Genomic DNA, 19,026 nt, shown 5'->3' with positions numbered 1-19,026 from the left:
GACTTCACATTTATTAACATTGTATTCCATCTGTCAGACCTTTGCCCACTCACTCAATGTATCAATGTTCCTCTGCAAAGTTTCACAGTCATCTGCACACTTTGCTCTGCCACTCATCTTAGTGTCATCTGCAAACTTTGACACCCTACACGTGGTCCCCAACTCCAAATCATCTATATAAATTGTAAATAATTGCAGTCCCAACACCGATCCCTGAGGCACACCACTAGTGACTGATTGCCAACCAGAATAGCACTCATTTATCCCCACTCTCTGCTTCCTGTTAGTCAACCAATCCTCTATCCATACTAATACTTTACCCCTAACGCCATGCATCCTTATCTTATGCAGCAGCCTCTTGTGCGGCACCTTGTCGAAGGCCTTCTGGAAATCTAGGTACACCACATCCACTGGGTCCCCATTGTCCACCTTGCTCGTAATGTCATCATAGAATTCCAAAAGATTTGTCAAGCATGACCTGCCCTTCATGAACCCATGCTGCGTCTGCCCAACGGGACAATTTCTATCGAGATGCCCTGCTATTTCTTCCTTGATAATAGACTCAAGGATCTTCCCCACTACAGAGGTTAAGCTAACCTTTCTATAATTCCCCACCTTTTGTCTACCTCCCTTTTTAAACAGTGGTGTCACATCTGCTGTTTTCCAATCTGCTGGGACTCCCCAAAGGTGGAGGGAATCACAGTTTACAGTGTAATCCAGGAATAGTTAGGACACAGCGATTATCAAAAACAACTTGCATTTATGTAGAGCCTTTAGGGTAATTTGAACAAGGCACTGCACAGGAGCGGCGGCTTGTCTGGAGCATAAACACCGGCATTGACCTTTTGGGCAGAAATCCATAAAGACAAGTCTTTCCTTCTTTAATTCCGCACTGGGAATTGAGTCTGGGACTTGTCTGAAATCTATGATTCAGCAGCAAGTCAGACACTACAATTATTACTCAGTTATTGAGAATCTCCCACTGAGCATGCTGTCATTGGGAAAATTAAAAGAGCTTGATTTTTTGGAACAAAAATTTGACACCGAGCCACATAAGGAGATATTAGGACAGGTGACCAAAAGCATGGTCAAAAAGGTAGGTTTTAAGGAAAGGAAGAGAGAGGGAGGTTTAGGGAGGAAATTCCAGAGCTTAAGGCTATTAAACTCTCAGTCAAATAGTTTATCATTCCTTAATATGTGCAATAAATATCAATGTAATTCTGTCTGTTTTTTTGATTCTACTCTGTATAAGAAATAAACTAAGTTATACAGCTGCTACCAAGGAAAAACAGAGTCAACGCCCTAGAGGGGAAAACATTTATTAAATGCACTAACTCCACAAAGTAATCCACGGAAATGTTGCATGCACCAGTCTCCATTACCTTGTTAAGAATTACCACAGGATGTGAAAGCAAATGTCTTCAGTCTCATACTTGGTTCTATATATAACCTCCTCCCAACTTTCTTGGAAACCAACCAAGGTCGGGGCTATTGTAAGGGAGGTGACATTCAGAGAGCATCTTGGCTATCAAACCATTACTGAGAGAGCAATAAACAACATGCCTTCCATCAGAGGTTTGAGTATTTTAAGTAGGAGGAAAATTGGCCTATTTCTTTTTCCAAACCAAAAATGAACAGCTCCCCCAAGGAAATTATGATTCACTCTTTAAAGCGATCTTCCCTACCTCCCTCCTGAAGTGGGTTGCATACCAAATATTAATTGTATATTACAAGGTAGGGGCGTGGAGAATAAAGATAACATGAACTTGCCGGGGACAATGAATGGAGGGCCAGATTCAGAGGTAAAACAAGGAAATGAGTGTATATAGTGGGTTCCAGACCCACTCCAGAGGCTTGCGCACGAAATTCAGGCTGACACTTCCGGGGGTTGGGGGGGGGGGGGTGGTGGAATTTTATGCTCTTCCCCTTGGTGTGTTTGGAGGTGGGGAGAGCATATACATAGAAACATAGAAAAATAGGAGCAGGAGTAGGCCATTTGGTCCTTCGAGCCTGCACCGCCATGCAATACGATCATGGCTGATCATCCAAACTCAGTACCCTGTTCCCACTTTCTCCCCATATCCCTTGACCCCTTTAGCCCTAAGAACTATATCTAACTCTTCCTTGAATATAGTTAATGATTTGGCCTCAACTGCTTTCCGATGTAGAGAATTCCACAGGTTCACCACTCTCTAGGTGAAGAAATCTCTCCTCATCTCAGTCCTAAATGGCTTACCCCTTATCCTTAGACTGTGACTCCCTGGTCCTGGACTCCCCCGTCATCGGGAACATCCTCCCTGCATCTAGTCTGTCCAGTCCTGTTAGAATTTTGTAGGTATAATAATATAATCGGGTGGGATGACGGCGGGGAGGGGGATTCCACCTCCACCAAAATTAAGTCCGGGGCGTGAAGGCCGTTGGTGGAACTGCTCAGTTAAACAGCTGCCAGCCTCTGATTGGCCAGCAGCTTTCCGAGGGCGGGACTTCTGTTGCCGAGGTCCTTGATCCCGTGGGAGTACCACCGCTGCCCACTTAAGTGTCTAGTTGACACTTGATTCGGTGGGCCTCCCATAGAAGGGGCAATGCAGGGTTCTCGGCATTGCTTTTTCCGGATGCCAAGGCCCCCGTTGACCAGATAAAATACCAGCCCCAGTGCCAGTACTGAGAGAGTACTGCACTGTCGGAGGTGCCGTCTTTTGGCTGAGATGTTAAACCGCGAGCCCATCTGCCCTCCGAGATGAACATGAAAGATCCCACGGCCCTATTTCGAAGAAGATCCGGGGAGTTCTCCCCAGTGTCCCGGCCAATATTTATCCCTCAACCAACATCAATAAAACAGATTATTTGGTCATTATCACAGTGCCGTGAGCTTGCTGTGCACAAATTGGCAGCTGCATTTCCTACATTACAAAGTGACTACATTTCAACAGGATTTCATCGGTCGTAAAGTGCATCAAGACGTCCGGAAATCACAAAAGACGCTAAATAAATTCAAATTTTTTTTTGCCTTTTCAAAACACTGCCTGGAGATGGATCACTGACTGAAAACACAAACTCATTTCTCCGCTTCGTTCACATGACTAAACTCTTTACTACACAGTACAATTGCTGATCACAGACGCAATTAAGGGAAGCTAGATAAGTACATGAGGGAGAAAGGAACAGAAGGATATGTTGACAGGATGAGATGAAGTAAGCTGGGTGGAGGCTCGAGTGCAGCATAAACACCGGCATAGATCTGTTGGACTGAAATATATCAACACAAGTCTTTCCTTCTTTAATTCAGCAGAGACTGGGAACTGAGTCTGGGATTTGTCTGAGCTTTATGACTCAGCAGTAAGTCAGACTATACAATTATCCACTCGGTCATCGAGAAGCTTCCACTAAGCACGTTGTCATTGGAAAAATAAGAAGCATTTGATTCCAAGTCTATCAGACGATGAGAGCTGTACATAATTCAAATGTAAGCAGATAAATTAACAGGTTAGAGGACACAGGCACATAATTCACAAAAGTCAAGTGGGACTGGAGCTTAGAGGAGGAGAAAGAAAAAAAATTTATCTCGTAACATCAATGCTTTTCATATTTCTGCTTCATTCACCTCCGTGAGCAGTCAGCTGGAGATGTGTAATTGCCAGAGAAGAAAGAGAGAAAGCAAATGCTTAGGTTAAAGATTATGGATTACAGGAGAGGCTTGTGGTTTGCTGGAGTAAATGAGTCACTGGAGAGGAACACTGACTTGCCCAGATGTGCAATACTTCATATTAATTTAATTCCCACACATGGGTTGCTACAAATCTTTGTCCTTTGGTACACACTGAAGAGGACTTCATTAAGAGAGCATCAGCACTTTGTTTAAGTTGTTTAATGTGAAATATCTTCCAGTTGTTTGATCTCTAGGTTTTAATTACTTAGACACTCAACTGCTCCAATTAGTTCCAATGTTGCCGCTTGAACTTTTTTTTTTAAGAAGAGGAGATTATTATTTTCTCCCTCTTGCCTGCTCTTCTGTTGTACCTCTATCGAACCCCTGGCCTACAGGATAGGCATGTGGCCTACTCCCACAGGCTCTTTCCGCTACTGCTAGGCAACCAGGCGCAAGGAGGTAACTCCACATCACTTGTCTCTCCCATATCGTAGGCAAGCACCAGCCATATCGTTCTGTGGCAATAACTTGGCAGCTAGAAGCCCGAGACCCATTGATCCTATCGGCGTAACTTTGGCGCAAGATTGGCAGAATCTAAATGCAGTTTCCGGCAAATTTTCTGCCGAGGTTATGCCGGCCGATTGATCAAGTGAACCTCCCGAGGAAATTCCCAGCATAAAAGCCATCATTCTGGCTGCCATTGGAGCTTAGACTGCTCATATTAGTTACAATGCTAATCTGTACGGACCTCCCTCACCCAATATTGGGGAAGGAACATGGTCTGTACAATTCCCATTTGCTATAGGGCTCATTCAACAACTGAGAAATTAATCATGGCTATATTTAATTCAGGCTCAAAGCAACTTCATATAAAGTCGCATTCAAAAGCTCCCACTAGCTTACATTTTGCAGCCTGCTTGACGTGTCAGATCTGAATCTATGCAGGCATTTTATCTGAAACATTGACAAACATTGATGGTGACAAAGAGACTGTCTTTAAACATGCATACTCAAACTGACGAGACTTACTTAAACTTACTAAAGTAAGGGGATGTCTATAAAATACTCAGAGTGTACCATTGCATCGCCAGAAACTTAGAGGTTGCAACACAGCGACTGAATAACTGCACACATGTATACATTAACCCTCAGATGAATGCTGGCACCAGACACTGGGCCCGCTACATACCAATGTAGAAAAGTATACTGACAGGCACGATTCCATGGCAACGACAGCCATTATTACAGCAATTATAAGACTTGAAAGAATGTTGTCCAATAAACAAAACATTATACTTAAAAGTACATGCGCAGCCATTTATTTTGGCAAGGTTCTAATTAACCCAATATAGATTACAGCTTTCAAATAAGCTGTTTTCTTTCTAAGCGATGAGGTGCTGGGCCACATTGACAATTCTTGGAAAGGCAGAGACTGGTCACATTATGCTGGCAGTAGCAACATATCAATGAGCAGACTTACACAGAGAGATATTGAGACCTGGAATGCGCTGCCTGAAAGTGCTGGTGGAAGCAGATTCAATAGGAACATTCAAGAGACTTGGAAGGAAAAAAGAATTACAGGGCTGTAGGGAAAGAGCAGGGGAGTGGGACTAATTGGATAGCTCTACCAAAGAGCTGGCACAGGTACAATGGGCCGAATGTGTTGTATCATTCTATGATCTGACCATACTTAATAGGTCCATGATAGGACATCTGTGAGCACTTGATTGAAAACAGCATTCCAAAAGGACCGCTGTATTCAAGATGGTTACTTCCTCCCCTGAAGATTATTACCAAGGCTTCCAAACGACTGGAAGATATTCCACAAAGAAAGAGTGAAGGCCACTCGGAGTGAGATTGGATAATTCTTTCATTTCAATATCCAGGGTCTTTATTTTAATTCATTCATTCAGCAGAGGGAAGCAACTTCCACTTTGAACTCAGGTCCCAGGTCTTGAACCCAGGTGAGAAATCAGGGTCTAACCTACTGCACCAATTTTTTTTTTTTACTTAATACAAATCACTTTATAATTTGAGAGAATTTTGGCAGATGGAATTTAACCCTGAAAAGTGTGAGGTGATACACTTTGGAAGGAGTAATGTGACACGGAAGTATTCAATGAATGGCCAGACACTGGGAAGTTCCGAGGAACAAAGGGACCTTGGCGTGTTTGTCCATAGATCTCTGAAGGCAGAAGGGCAGGTTAATAGGGTGGTGAAAAAGGCATATGGGACACTTGCCTTTATCAATCGAGGCATAGATTACAAAAGCAGGGAGGTCATGTTGGAGTTGTATAAAACTTTGGTAAGGCCACAGCTGGAGTACTGTGTGCAATTCTGGTCGCCACATTATAGGAAGGATGTGATTGCATTGGAGGGGGTGCAGAGGCGATTCACCAGGATGGTGCCTGGGATGGAACATTTAAGCTATGAAGAGAGGTTGGATAGGCTTGGGTTGTTTTTGCTGCAGCAGAGAAGACTGAGGGGTGACCAGATCGAGGTGTACAAGATTATGAGGGGCATGGACAGGGTGGATAGGGAGCAGCTGTTCCCCTTAGTTGAAGGGTCAGTTACGAGGGGACACAAGATTAAGGTGAGGGGCGGGAAGTTTTAGGGGGATTTGAAGAAGAACTTTTTTACTCAGAGGGTGGTGACGGTCTGGAATGCCCTGCCTGGTTGTCTCACATCCTTTAAAAAGTACCTGGATGAGTACTTGGCACGTCATAACATTCAAGGCTATGGGCCAAATGCTGGCAAATGGGATTAGGTAGACAGGTCAGGTGTCTTTAATGCATCGGTGCAGACTCGATGGGCCGAAGGGCCTCTTCTGCACTGTATTATTCTGTGATTCTGATTCTGTGATTCTGTGATTGAGAATCTTAATGAAGCCAAACTACATCAAGAAATTTGACATGAAATAAAGGACACTCATCGAGTCACTTTTCGTGAGGCCGGTGCTGTTACGTATACATGCTCGTTGATGCCACAGGCAACTCAGTCTGAAAGTCAAATGCAGAGTTACGATTTTCACTGCCAAGTCCTTGGTGATTTATCTCTACATTAGATTATAGACCTGAAACTATTCCTAGGTAACTGCTACTTATTGAAAATCTCCTCCACAAGTGTGTCTCTTGTGGGCTATGGAGTGAGATATCAGGGTGTAATCACCAATCCTGGAGCTCTAGCACAGTGTGACACACTAGGAAAGAGCACAGGTCAGGGGAACCAGCACTACAGTGTTGCTGCTTTCTCTCTGACCTGCGCCCATTTCGGGTGTAGCTCCCGGGTCCGGTGAATTTACCCCGTGATCTTAGAACTGGAAATGTCAATGAAAAGCAAACCAAAAGAAAATCTCCTTCACACGAAGGATTTCCCTGGAAATCATAGATGCAAAGTTAACAGTGTCAGCTATGGCTCAGTGGAGAGCACTCTTGCTTTGTATCAGAAGGTCACAGGTCCAAGTTCTGCTCCAGGCCTTGAAAATAAAATCGATACTGTTGCTCCTAGTGCAGTACTGGGGGAGTGCTGCACTGTTGGAAGTGCCCTTTAATAATGAGACGTTAACCGAAGCACCATCGGCTCTCTCAGATGGACATAAATAATTCAATGGAACTATTCCGATGAAATGCAGGGGCGTTCACCCTTTTTTGTGGCCAATATTTATCCCTCAACCAACGTCACTAAAACAGATTATCTGGTCATCGTGTCATAACTGTCTTTGGGAGCTTGCTGTGCACAAATTGGCTGCCGTGTTTCCTACTCTGCAACAGTGACTAAACTTCAAAAGTACTCAATTGCTTGTAAAGTGCTTTGATATGTCTTGAGGACTTGAGAGATGCTATAGAAATGCAAGTTCTTTCTTAACTGAGGGGAATAGATCCATGGGAAGTCTGGTCATTAAGGGATGTGGAGAAACTGGGATTAAAGGATAAACCTGCCATGGTAGCAAAATGGCAGAGCACCCCTGATGGGCTGAATTACCCACTTTTGTTCCTGTGCCCCTTTCGATGATATCACAATGCTTGGTAATGCACTGGGTAAGTGCATTGTGGGGTGTGGTAATGAGTCACATAAGCCAAGAAGGTGCCAAACTGGACCCTATTCTGAGTAAGTTAACCCCAGCTAAGCCAGGGTTGGAGATGGTAAAATCAGCTTCATTCCTTGGCAATGAGACTTTGGTTCAGACTCAGTGCTCAATGACCCATGGTAGAAGGAACAGGAAGAAGGCGATAGCTGCCATGAATCACGAATGAAGAATGACCACCCACTATAGGTGCGATAGCAAAGGATTTCCAGCACCAAGAGAACTGTATCCCAACCTCAGGAGATCTGGGGAGAAAAACTAAGATTTTAAAAAATCCTTTAAAGTGTTTTAAATGAAGTAAGTTTTATGTATAAATAATTTCCATGTGAATAATGTTCTTCTCTGGCTGATAATTCCTATCCTGCTTCCATCAGTAATCCATACCATCGGTAATCCATGATACCATCAGACCCGTCTGCTATTTGAATACTTCCTGCCACAGAGAACCCAACATGTTATTTGCTTTGGAAACCTAAAACATGTAGAGATCCCCAGGAAATGTTTTCCCATACTTTCAATAAGCAGTTTATAAAAACGCCACAGAGGTATCCACCCTAACTAGAAGCAGCAGTGTGCGGAACAACATGTGAAGGTTTCCAATTCAGTGACCTCACTGTTTCAAAAAATAATAGTAAAGTGCATGTCCTCGTTATTGTGTTTGCTTGCACTAAAGGGTGATAACAGACAGTGTGAGATGAATATTAACATGCTACACACAGGTGAAGGTCCTTCCCATGAAGGGATATCTGGAGCAACTACAGAGGCAGCGTTCATTGACTCGGAACAGTTTCTTTGAGAAACACAGGTGAAGGGGCAAGGTCTTGAGAGAGTTTAGCACAAAACCTAGTACTGAGGGAGTACTGCACTGTCAGAGATGCCATCTTTTGGAAGAGACATGAAACCGAGTTCCTGTCTGCTCTCTCGGGTGGGGGGAGGTTGGGGGGGGGGGGTGGGGGGGGGGGTGCGTGAACAATCCCATGATGCTATTTGAGCCGGGGGTTCTTCCTGGTGTCCTGGACAATATTTATCCCTCAACCAATATCATTAAAATCAAATTATCTGGTCATTATCCCATTGCTCATTTAGAATTTAGGAAGAACAAAATAGAAGATGTCAGAGAACCACTGACCATGATAATCTCCGTTGATTTCACCCACCCAACTGGTTTTATAGGGAAGGAAATCTGCCGTCCTTATGTGAGTTGGGTTTATATGTGACTCCAGTCCCACACTAATGTGAGACTTTCAACAGCTCTCTGAAGTGGCCTAGCAAGCCCTTAATTGTCTCAAACTTTCTCAGGGTAACTAGGGATAGGCAATAAATGCTGACCTTGCCCATGACACCCATATCCCATGAATGAAAATAAATAAAAATATACTAAGGGTCCATGAAGTCGGTATGAAAGGTTAGGCAGACCTCTACTGACTGTCTAATGTAACTACCATCTCCTTCACGACCACCCACAATATTCAAATACAACATAGCATGTCTATTGAGATGCAGAGAGAGGATCTGCATTGGGCAAGAGGTTAACGCTTCCACAGCTGCCAATCATGCCCCACGATTGAACTGCTTGTTGCGGATTTTCTGTTTTGATTCTGTGGGACACATGCTGTCTTTAACTGTCCTCAGTCAACCTCAAATTTACACCTACACAACATAGTTGCAACCCTTTGGAACTGGGTTGTGTTCAGAGTCAGCACACTGTTCTTTCACTCCTAGACATCTGGGTCTGGATTCCACCCTGAATGATGGAGGATGGGGGGGGGGGGGGTGGGGAATGTTCCCCCTTTCTTAAACACTGTAAGGGTCCTACAAAAAATGAGCCCAGGGGAGTCACGTCCAATTCTTGGTAGGTATGAGCACACTGTAAAACTGACCATAATTCAGTGCAAAATGTTACTAAACCACCAGTTCAGTCAAGGGAAACAGAAAGTTGACAAGTGGAGAAGATTTAGATGTTATTAGATTGCTGTTTGTGGGAGCTTGCCATGTGCAAATTGGTTGCCACTTTTCCTATATTACAACAATGACTGCACTTCAAAAGTACTTCATTGACTGCAAAATGCATTGGAACGTCTTGAGGTCATGGAAGGGGCTATATAAATGCAAGTCTTTCTCTCTAACTTTCTTCTAAAAGAAAGTTTATTCTGCATCCAACCCTCTGCTGTAATTGAGGTGATTAACTCTTTATAAACATAACTGGTTAGCAATTAGACTGAAAATATAAAGATAACTGTGGACCGAAATGATAAAATAATCAGTTCCTGTGCTGGTGGGTCCAAGGGTAAGTTACCTGTGGAAAGCCATCAAGGTTAACAAAAAATTGAGATGTGGGGATGGATATTCTGGAGCCTAGCTTCATTTGCTTTGGGGGCTCAGGGAGACATTTTCCTCAGGAAGTTAAGCGCTGGATAGAGTCCCTGATGAAGTAGATTGTCCACGTTCTATGGAAGGAATAGACTTAGATGGGCTGAATGGCCTCTTTGAAGCTCTATTTTCTGAAGATTATTTCTCATGCAAAGCAATCTGCTCTCCAGCATGGGCACCCTCCACTTTGATGAGTGCCATTATGGAATTTGTTTGTTTATTGACCGCTGGAAGCAGGTTAATCCGGTTTAAATGAACAACAACAACAAATTGCATTTAAATTGCACTGCCCCGCTTTGCAGGAGTGATTATCAAACAAAACTTTTGACACTGCACCACATAAGGTGGTATTAGATGCAGGTGACCAAAAACCTGGTCCAAGAGGTTTCAGGAGTGCTTTAAAGGAAGAGAGATAAAGAGGAGGGAAGGATTAGGGGACTGGATAGTTCTACCAAAGAGCTGGCACAGGAATGATGGGCAGAATTGCCTTCCTTTGTGCTGGCTCATTCTATGATTCCATCTTGGAGGGTTGTAGGGTTGGCAGATGTTACAGAGATAGGGAGAAGCGAGGCTGTGGAGGGATTTGAAACAAAGATGAGAATTGTAAATGCGAAGGGCTGCTGGAACGGTAGTCAATGTAGGACAGTTGTTGACCCATCCCCCTCCCTACGCACCACGTACTACTGACCTTGTCCAAGCCGCGCTCCAGTTAATGCCTCCCGTGCGGTGCCGTAACCCAACTCACGACACACGACGCTGGCGGAAAGAAGGTTCCATCGGTCGTCACAGACAGTTCCCCATTTTCCGTTTTTCAGGACTTCCACCCTCCCTTCACCGGTCTGCGCTCCACCCTTCAGCCGCACGAGAGGTTGCTAAGAAAAAGAAGTTAAATAAATCATGAAATGCTCATTGTCAGCTTAAACATCATCAGAGCATCCTTTAATTTTAATGCAAAATACTTTGTCATTATGTCAGTTAAAGAAAGAAAGAACTTGCATTTCTATAGCGCCCTGCACGGCCTGGGGATGTCCCAAAGTGCTTGACAGCCAATTAAGTTTTTTGAAGTACAGTCACTCTTGGAAACATGGCATCCAATTTGTGCACAGCAGGATCCCACAATGAGATACTGACCAGGTCATCTTCAATTTTTGTGATGTTGATTGAGGGATAAATATTGGACAGGACACTGGGGGTAACTCCCCCGCTCTTCTTCAAACCAGTGCCACGGGATATTTTACGTCCATCATAAAGGGCAGAGGAGGCCTTGATTTAATGTCTCGGCCAAAAACAGCACCACTGACAATGCATCACTCCCTCAGCACTGCACTGGGAGTGTCAGGCTAGATTTGTCTTCTCAAATCTCTGGAGTGGGACTTGAAGCCACAACCTTCTGACTTAGAGGGAAGAGTCACTGAGCCACGGCTGGCCCTTCTGATTAAGTGGAAAAAGTTTGTCGGCATTGCACACCTCACCCACCCCAATCTGGGATGCATTTGAGCCCAGGTCAGCCAGTGCCTTGCTTCTATTACATTTCCCTGAATTACAAAGTAAATGCTTAGAAACAGGCCATTCAGCACAACATATTCATCCTCCTCATGTCATCCCATCACCATATCCTATTTGTTTCTCCCTCGTGTGCTTATCTAGCTTCCCTGTAAATGCATCTATACTATTCACCTCAACTACTCCCTGTGGTAGTGAGTGATTCATTTCATGGCATGTTGGTATCACTGGCAAGTCCAGCATTTATTGCCCATCACAAAATGCCCTTGAGAAGGTGGTGGTGAGCCACCTTCTTGAATCGCTGCAGTCCATCAGCTTTTGTACAACTGAATGGCTTGCTAAGCCATGTTAGAGGGCAGTTAAGAGTCATCCACATTGCTGAGGGTCTGGAGTCATATGTAGGCCAGACCAGGTAAGGACAGCAGATTTCCTTCCCTAAAAGGACATTAGTGAACCAGATGGGTTTTTATTACAATCGATGACAGCTTCATGGCACCATTACTGAAACCAGCTTTCAATTCCAGATTTTTATTTATTAATTGAGTTTAAATTCCACCAGCTGTGGTGGGATTTGAACCCACATCCCTAGAGTATTAGCATAGTCTCTGGAATATTAGCCTAGCGACATTACCACTACACTTCTGTCTCCCGAGTTCCACATTCTACCTACAGTCTGGATGAAGAAGTTTCTCCTCAATTCCTTAGTAGATTTATTAGTGACTATCTTATATTTATGACCTCTAGTTCTGGTCTTGCCCAGAAGTGGAAACATCTTCTCTACATCTACCCTATTAAACCCTTTCATAATCTTGAAGACCTCTATCAGGTCACCCTACAGCCTTCTCTTTTCTAGAGAAAACAGCCCCAGCCTGATCAACCCTTCCCGATAGGTGTTACTGCTGAATGAAAACTAAGGCAGCAGCTGGAGCTACCACGGGGAGAAGATAATCCTCACGCCTATCCTCGCATTATGCCCGTCCATAAGTGGCATGGTCTAACTGAGCAACTTTACACGCAGCACTGGGGCATTCTGTGCCCCATTGAATCACAAACAAGCAGGAGAACAAACAGATGGAAATCTCCCATTCTCAGCACTGACAGTGCAGCTTCCAGCTAACAGCATTCAGTTCGCGGGGAGAATTTTCAAGAATTGGCAAGAGGGAATTGGCCAAAAAAAAAAACAAACTTGTATTACATTCCTCCATCTGTTACAAAATTAATTCTGGCTACAAAACGCAAAAATTATTCTTACCAAACTCAGCGAGATCAGTAAAAGTTCATCTGCCAAGTTTGCTGCTATGATGTCACATGGGCTTTTATGCTTTTGAATGGATGTTATTTTTAATTTTTTTTTAAAAAGGAGCAATTTTTGGTTTGGTTTAATTATAGACTGAAAGTCGACAGCCTCTGTTGAGGCGTGTGACTGCCCACGTCTGCTTTTTCCATATAGCCTCCATGCAAGTAGCACTCTAGGCAGTCGGGCTAATGTGTAAGTGACCCAAGGGGCTTCTAGCTGTTGGCTGCATTTAGAAATGGAAGTCGGCCAACTTGCCTTGTTCTTTATCAAGGACCTTGTGAACTTTCATTTTCTGCCCAGTCTGCAGCACCAGGTAGAAAGTAATATGGGGAGGGTGGGCTGGGCATATCTCCCAAAAGCAGGGAGGCAATCGGAAAACGTCTTTAGATTATGAACACAGAATGAGCTGATGCAAGTCTGAAATTCAGCATAAAGCAAAGCGAAAGAAAGAAAAGAAAAGGAAGGAGCAAAGGAAAGGACTTGCATTTATATTGTGCCTTTCATGATCTCAGGAGGTGTGATCACTGTTGTAATGTAGGGTTTGAAGTAAACATTTCCCCCAAAAAGATAGTGGCATTTTGGAACAGATTCCCAGTAAAATATAGCTGTAGTTGAATTGTTGAACAATAAGGAACTGGACAGTTATCTGGTTGGGAATAGGAACATGGTTTTAGGGGTAGGTGAAAACTAAGGACCTGAAATTCAGTACGGGGCCACAGCATGAGTGCAGATCAAACCATCAGTGATCCAGAGGCTGGAATTAACCAGTATGTATCTATTTGGATCACCTCCTCAAAAGGGACAGGCCAGGTTGGAACTAAAATTGCAACTGTACTCCATACATGGCGATAGGGTTTCCTTAATTCAGGCAGGTAGTTCACATCAGAAGTTCAGATCAACCTGCACTCACCGATCCCCAATATACAAAGGCTTTCCATGTGAGCAACGCCACAGGAGATCTGTCATAGAAACATAGAAAATAGGAGCAGGAGTAGACCAATCGGCCCTTCGAGCCTGCTCCGCCATTCATTATCATCATGGCTGATCATCCAACTCAGTAACCTGTTCCCTCTTTCGTCCCATACTCTTTGATCCCTTTAGACCCAAGAGCTATATCTAACTCCTTCTTGAAAACATGCAATGTTTTGGCCTCAACTGTTTTCTGTGCGAATTCCATAGGCTCACCACTCTCTGGGTGAAGAAATTTCTCCTCATCTCAGTCCTGAAAGGTTTACCCCGTATCCTTAGACTATGACCCCTGGTTCTGGACTCCCCCACCATCGGGAACATCCTTCCTGCATCTACCCTGTCAAGTCCTGCTAGAATTTTATAAGTTTCTATGAGATCCCCCCTCGCTCTTCTGAACTCCAGCGAATATAATCCTAACCGACTCAGTCTCTCCTCATACGTCAGTCCCGCCATCCCAGGAATCAGTCTGGCCCCGTTAATAGCCCTAATCATCCGGCTGCAGGAATTTCCATTTTACCTCGGCTTGATAGGCCTTCCTGAATCGATTCGCGCTTCCCTGTGTGAACGCGGGCCCCGCAACACAACTTATCACTGCGTGCATCCCATTCTCACAGGGGTGCCGCTTTTTCCCAGCGGAGACCTGGATCTTGCACTCGGTTAGATGCGACTCGATGCCATCACATGACATCTTGTGGATCCAGAAGCTCTTCTTCCTGGTGGCTGAGTACAGCCTTTCAAACATAAAATAGAGACAGAGAATGACAAATACAGTTCCCACTTACTGCACCCTCTTACTGTAGCCCAATTACTGGCCCATGTTCCTGCACCCCATTTAAACCCTCCCACCTCCTGCACACAAACTGCGTCCCACTTACACCATCCTGGATTATCCCAGGACAGCCACCTATATACCACCATAGAAGCCAATTACAAACCTGCCTTCACTGCCTATTTTGGGCAGTTATTCTCCCCTTGTTTTCTTTAGTCCCGTTCACAGTATCTCTAATGGGATACACTCCCGCCCTGACTGAACAAACTTTTCTGTTGTGAACAGAGATGGGAGGGAGACAGTTTAACTCGCCCTCCTACAACCCACATCTCTGGCGCCAGGTTCCAGCGACCACCGTGCATAGCCGGCAAGTCAGGCCAATGCCAACATGGCCACTGTAAGTCTGCACTGCCCCGTATCATAAAAAGAGTGATGTGGTTGGGAACGTCACCTGATGCAGTGCGATACCAAGTCATGGCAACCCGGGACGCTTGGTCTGGATCTGGGTTGGAGTTGTTGGGGTGGGGTACTATGATTGGTTTCAGTGTTGCTCGGCAAAAGACGGACAACCATCAGGGCCCCTGCTCCTGAGCATCTTGCTGAAAAGTGAACCTATGTTGAGTGTGGATAGTATTTGGAGCATATGTAACATCACTAGGGTGCCAACCCTCCACAACAGGCTGGGAGTCTCCAGGAATTAAAGATTAGTCTCTAGGCCAGTACTGTAAGCAATACCCAGAAGAAAAATGAAAAGATCATTACAAAATTGTTTTTTTTTGAATAATTTAGTTTATTGGTTGTAAAAACTATGGAAGCTGGATCGGGGGAAATGGCTATTTGACTGTCAAGAATAATCCAGTTGGCTAATGAAGAGTCTATTCTCTTTTCAATTGGAGGGAAAAGGCGTGTGCCATGAGGAAGGACGTGTCAGTCAACCAAATGGCAGGAGCATACATTCAACCAGATTTGGCAGAATAGCCCACTACATACATGTTACCAAGAGTCACAGATGAAGAATATCCTCCTGAGTGAGGAGGCAGAGGGTCACCAGTGTTTGCACAGCAGTAACTGGCACAACGGCAGTTTACAGGAAACATTCTTCACAAATATTAGCAAGTAATAACTGTTCTTTCGCTCCAAACTTTTAGCGTTTAGATCTAAACTAATGCAAACCTTCTGTTTCCTCATAAGTCTCATAAAAAAGGCCTTTGGCTTGGCTGTCAATGCTAAATTAATTCACCATGCAAGAAGGTCATAGAGAGGGCTTTCAGGTCACCTGCTGTTCAAAGAAAATGTTTGATGTGTCTGTGTTACGAGAGTGCTGCAACATTTTTGTAAAATATGTTTTAAAGACTTATATTTGAATTATGGACACTGATTCATCTGGAATCTTGAAGAGATGCTGAGCTTTGTGTGTTTTTTTTAAATTAGTCACCAGAAGGTGCCTGGATTTAGCTTGTAAACAAGTCTTACTGGAAGGCACCTGTCTGTGGATAATCAGCCAACAGGGATTGTTTTTGACTTGGGGAGATGTTTACCAAGAAGTGACAGGCCAAGATTTATAGAAGTCAGGAGGCTTGACTTCTGGAGTGTTTTTTGTTTCAGTTTGAATTGTTGCAAAAGACTGTTGGGTTTTGCCTACCAAGAAGACCCAGCTTGCTCTCCCTCTCTTGAAAAGAAACCCTGCATAAAGTGTGTCAGATTCCTATTCCCTCCTGTATTTGAAGAAACTCTGTATAATTGAAGAAACCCTGCATATTGAATGTGTGGGAACTGAAACTCTTGTTGCCGCATTTCTGCTGTAAGACCTACCTGAAGCCTCTGTAGAGGCATTTCTTGGAAAGCCTACCCAAACTGATCTTCAACATCGCCTGGAAAGAACTATTCTCGGAAGATCCCAGTGACAGCCGTCTATATGCATTTAGGACCCCAAACCAAAACAAAGGACATTGTTCCATTCCAATTTTTTTCAAGTATGAGCAAGTATTCAGCCTAAGTGGGTTTTTATTCTGTTTTCTTTTTAACAGTGCTATAAACAAAATCCCTTTTATTTTTCTGGTTAACCAGTGTATGTATGTATGTATGTATGTATGTATGTATGTGTGTGTGGGGGGGGCTAAGATAAATAAGGGGCTTAAATATTTTGATTTGTGTGTATGTTTCACTTCATTATTGGTTATGACTTGTTTTATAATAAACTGATAATTTTGTTGTTTATTAAAGAAACCCGATTGGTGCGTTTTATTCTGGAGAAAAATAGAGTCTATGATTGACCGTATCGGTAAGTGGGAAAATTTAAATATATGTTGAGACACATGAAGAAGTGAGACTAGAATAAACAGTGCACTCCGCCCACCTTGGTCGTAACATCTGAAAAATAGACTAAGTGTTACCTGGCTTTAGGGTTCTTCATCTTTTGATCCCACTGCTTCCTGTAACAAAAAATGCTAAAGATTAATATGTTACCAGGGAGCATTGATGCAAAACATTAGAGTTAGACACATGATGAACAGGGGAGTGTAAGAAACCCTATTATTATGTACATACGTAGGATTAGCATTGGCTTTAATCTCATATCATTAAAGTTTCTGATTTTGTTTGATTGATAAATAGCTTGTGGAATCGTACTGTAGTCAAGAATAATAAAATCATCAAGTTGCTCATTTCCAGAATTCATTCTTTGGAAAGACATTTAGCAAGACGAAGCTTGGTCAGCAAGCAAATGTCTTTTATTGGCAAGGAACAGTGCATCAGGGCCAGTGGTCTCCCAGATAGGAAGGTAGTCTATATCACAAGAAAATGCCACAATGTTTAACAGATCAGTTAAGAAAGTAAAAAAACAAACTCCTTTTAAGCGATGGCTTTGCGTGACTAGAGCCCTATAAAGATCTTAAGCTTTCTTTTACAATTCATACAGAGACAAGAACGAAAGAATCAACAAAGACTTTGTTCTCAATCTGGAGCAAAGGAAGGAAATATTGTTTATTTCTTTATGGCTATTGCTAAAGATGTTGAGTGTGCCAAGACTGAGTTGAAATCAATAAAGATTATTTACAACCAAATCGAGACCGAGAACCATATTTGGAGGGGAGTGGGAGGCCAGGGGTAGATTTTGCCTGCCACTGTGTGTTAAAAGTGTGGTTGTGTAGTATTGATGTTATTGGACTAGTAATCTAAAGGCCTAGCCTAATAATCCAGAGAATGTGAGTTCAAATCTCGCTGGAAGGTACTTGTCTGTGGATGATGTGTGAGCAGAGTGCTGGGTTCGGCTCTGCACCCTGTGCAGTCAAACAGCCTGCCAATACTCCCTGCCCGAGCTCGCTCTGGGCAACGGACGGAAAGACAATTGTTCCCATGGGGTCAATCCAGGGAGGAAACAATACAGTCGGGAAAAGAAAGCTGGCAAAAGAAACCTCAGCACCTTGAACACCTCTCAGAACACCTGGGCAATTGTAGCAGAAATATTTCTCTTTAAAAACCTTCTACTGTTCATTCCTGTTCCACATAAATAACCTATCACTGTTTAGCCAGTGAACGATGGCAGAGCTAATATCCTATTATTCTGCGACAAGCAAAACAACCCACTGACCTTTAGTTGTCACATCGAAGGTCTGTGTTACTTCAATAATGTAGTTTCAAACTCTAAAGAAGTTATAAGATGCTGCCAAAAACATGTATTTTTTTTTTGATATATTGCAGCCCTATTAAACTTAGACCTTTTCTGTTGAAATAATTTATTTTTTTAAAAGTAAAAGAGACAAGGCTGGATGTAGAACTGTAATATTTCCATTTCTGACACATGAGTTTAACTCTAGCCCAGCTCGGCGAGGTACAAATTGGATTAGCAATACAACAACAACTTGCATTTATATAGTGTCTTTAACACAGTAAAACATCTCTAGGCACGTCACAGGAGCATAATCAGACACAAGGGGCTGGATTTTGAGCCTTCGCAAGGGCATGGAACGGAGGTAGGTGGGCAGTAAGAATAGCCCCGCCAGCCTGCGTGCCAGTTCCCGGGTTCCATCCCACCCTGGGCCATTTTAGCAAAGGGGGATTGGGGGTGGCACGGCAGGGCTACTGCCCTCATCAGTGGGTAGCTGATTCGGCTCGTTAGGGGATACCTAAGGCCAACTGAAGGAGGCCGACTGGGGATTTCCAGGTTCCCGCGGGGGCCGCTTTAAGCTGCCTGGAGGTGGCCTCGTGCCAGAATACTGGCAAGCTTAGAGAGACTCTCAACTTCCTGGCCACAGGCTGTCCTGTAGACGGGTACCCCCACCCACACCCCACACCCCACCCACCACCCCCCACCCCCACCACCATCAGCTCCCCCTCACCCCCCCCCCCCCAACCAGTTGTGGCCCACAAAGAACATTTTTTATTTCAAT

The 19,026-nt window shown here is 43.8% G+C and overlaps 1 protein-coding gene across 3 annotated transcripts in view; it reads right to left on the bottom strand.

Moving 5' to 3' along the window:
• Positions 1–19,026, bottom strand: part of loxl4 (lysyl oxidase-like 4) — a 142,371-nt gene that overhangs the window by 63,216 nt on the left and 60,129 nt on the right. For all 3 annotated transcript variants that reach the window (XM_068053110.1, XM_068053108.1, XM_068053111.1), the window contains 3 exons: positions 17,032–17,070; positions 14,387–14,600; positions 10,789–10,972 (listed from right to left, as the gene is read on the bottom strand). In XM_068053110.1, coding sequence (XP_067909211.1) covers positions 10,789–10,972; positions 14,387–14,600; positions 17,032–17,070 — 437 coding nt within the window. The remainder of the gene's footprint in view (positions 1–10,788; positions 10,973–14,386; positions 14,601–17,031; positions 17,071–19,026) is intronic.

Source organism: Heterodontus francisci, chromosome 20 (genome assembly GCF_036365525.1).
Source record: "Heterodontus francisci isolate sHetFra1 chromosome 20, sHetFra1.hap1, whole genome shotgun sequence".
NCBI classification, from domain to species: domain Eukaryota; kingdom Metazoa; phylum Chordata; class Chondrichthyes; order Heterodontiformes; family Heterodontidae; genus Heterodontus; species Heterodontus francisci.
The sequence above is the reverse complement of the archived record's forward strand: the minus strand, read 5'-3'. Positions and strand labels throughout refer to the sequence as shown.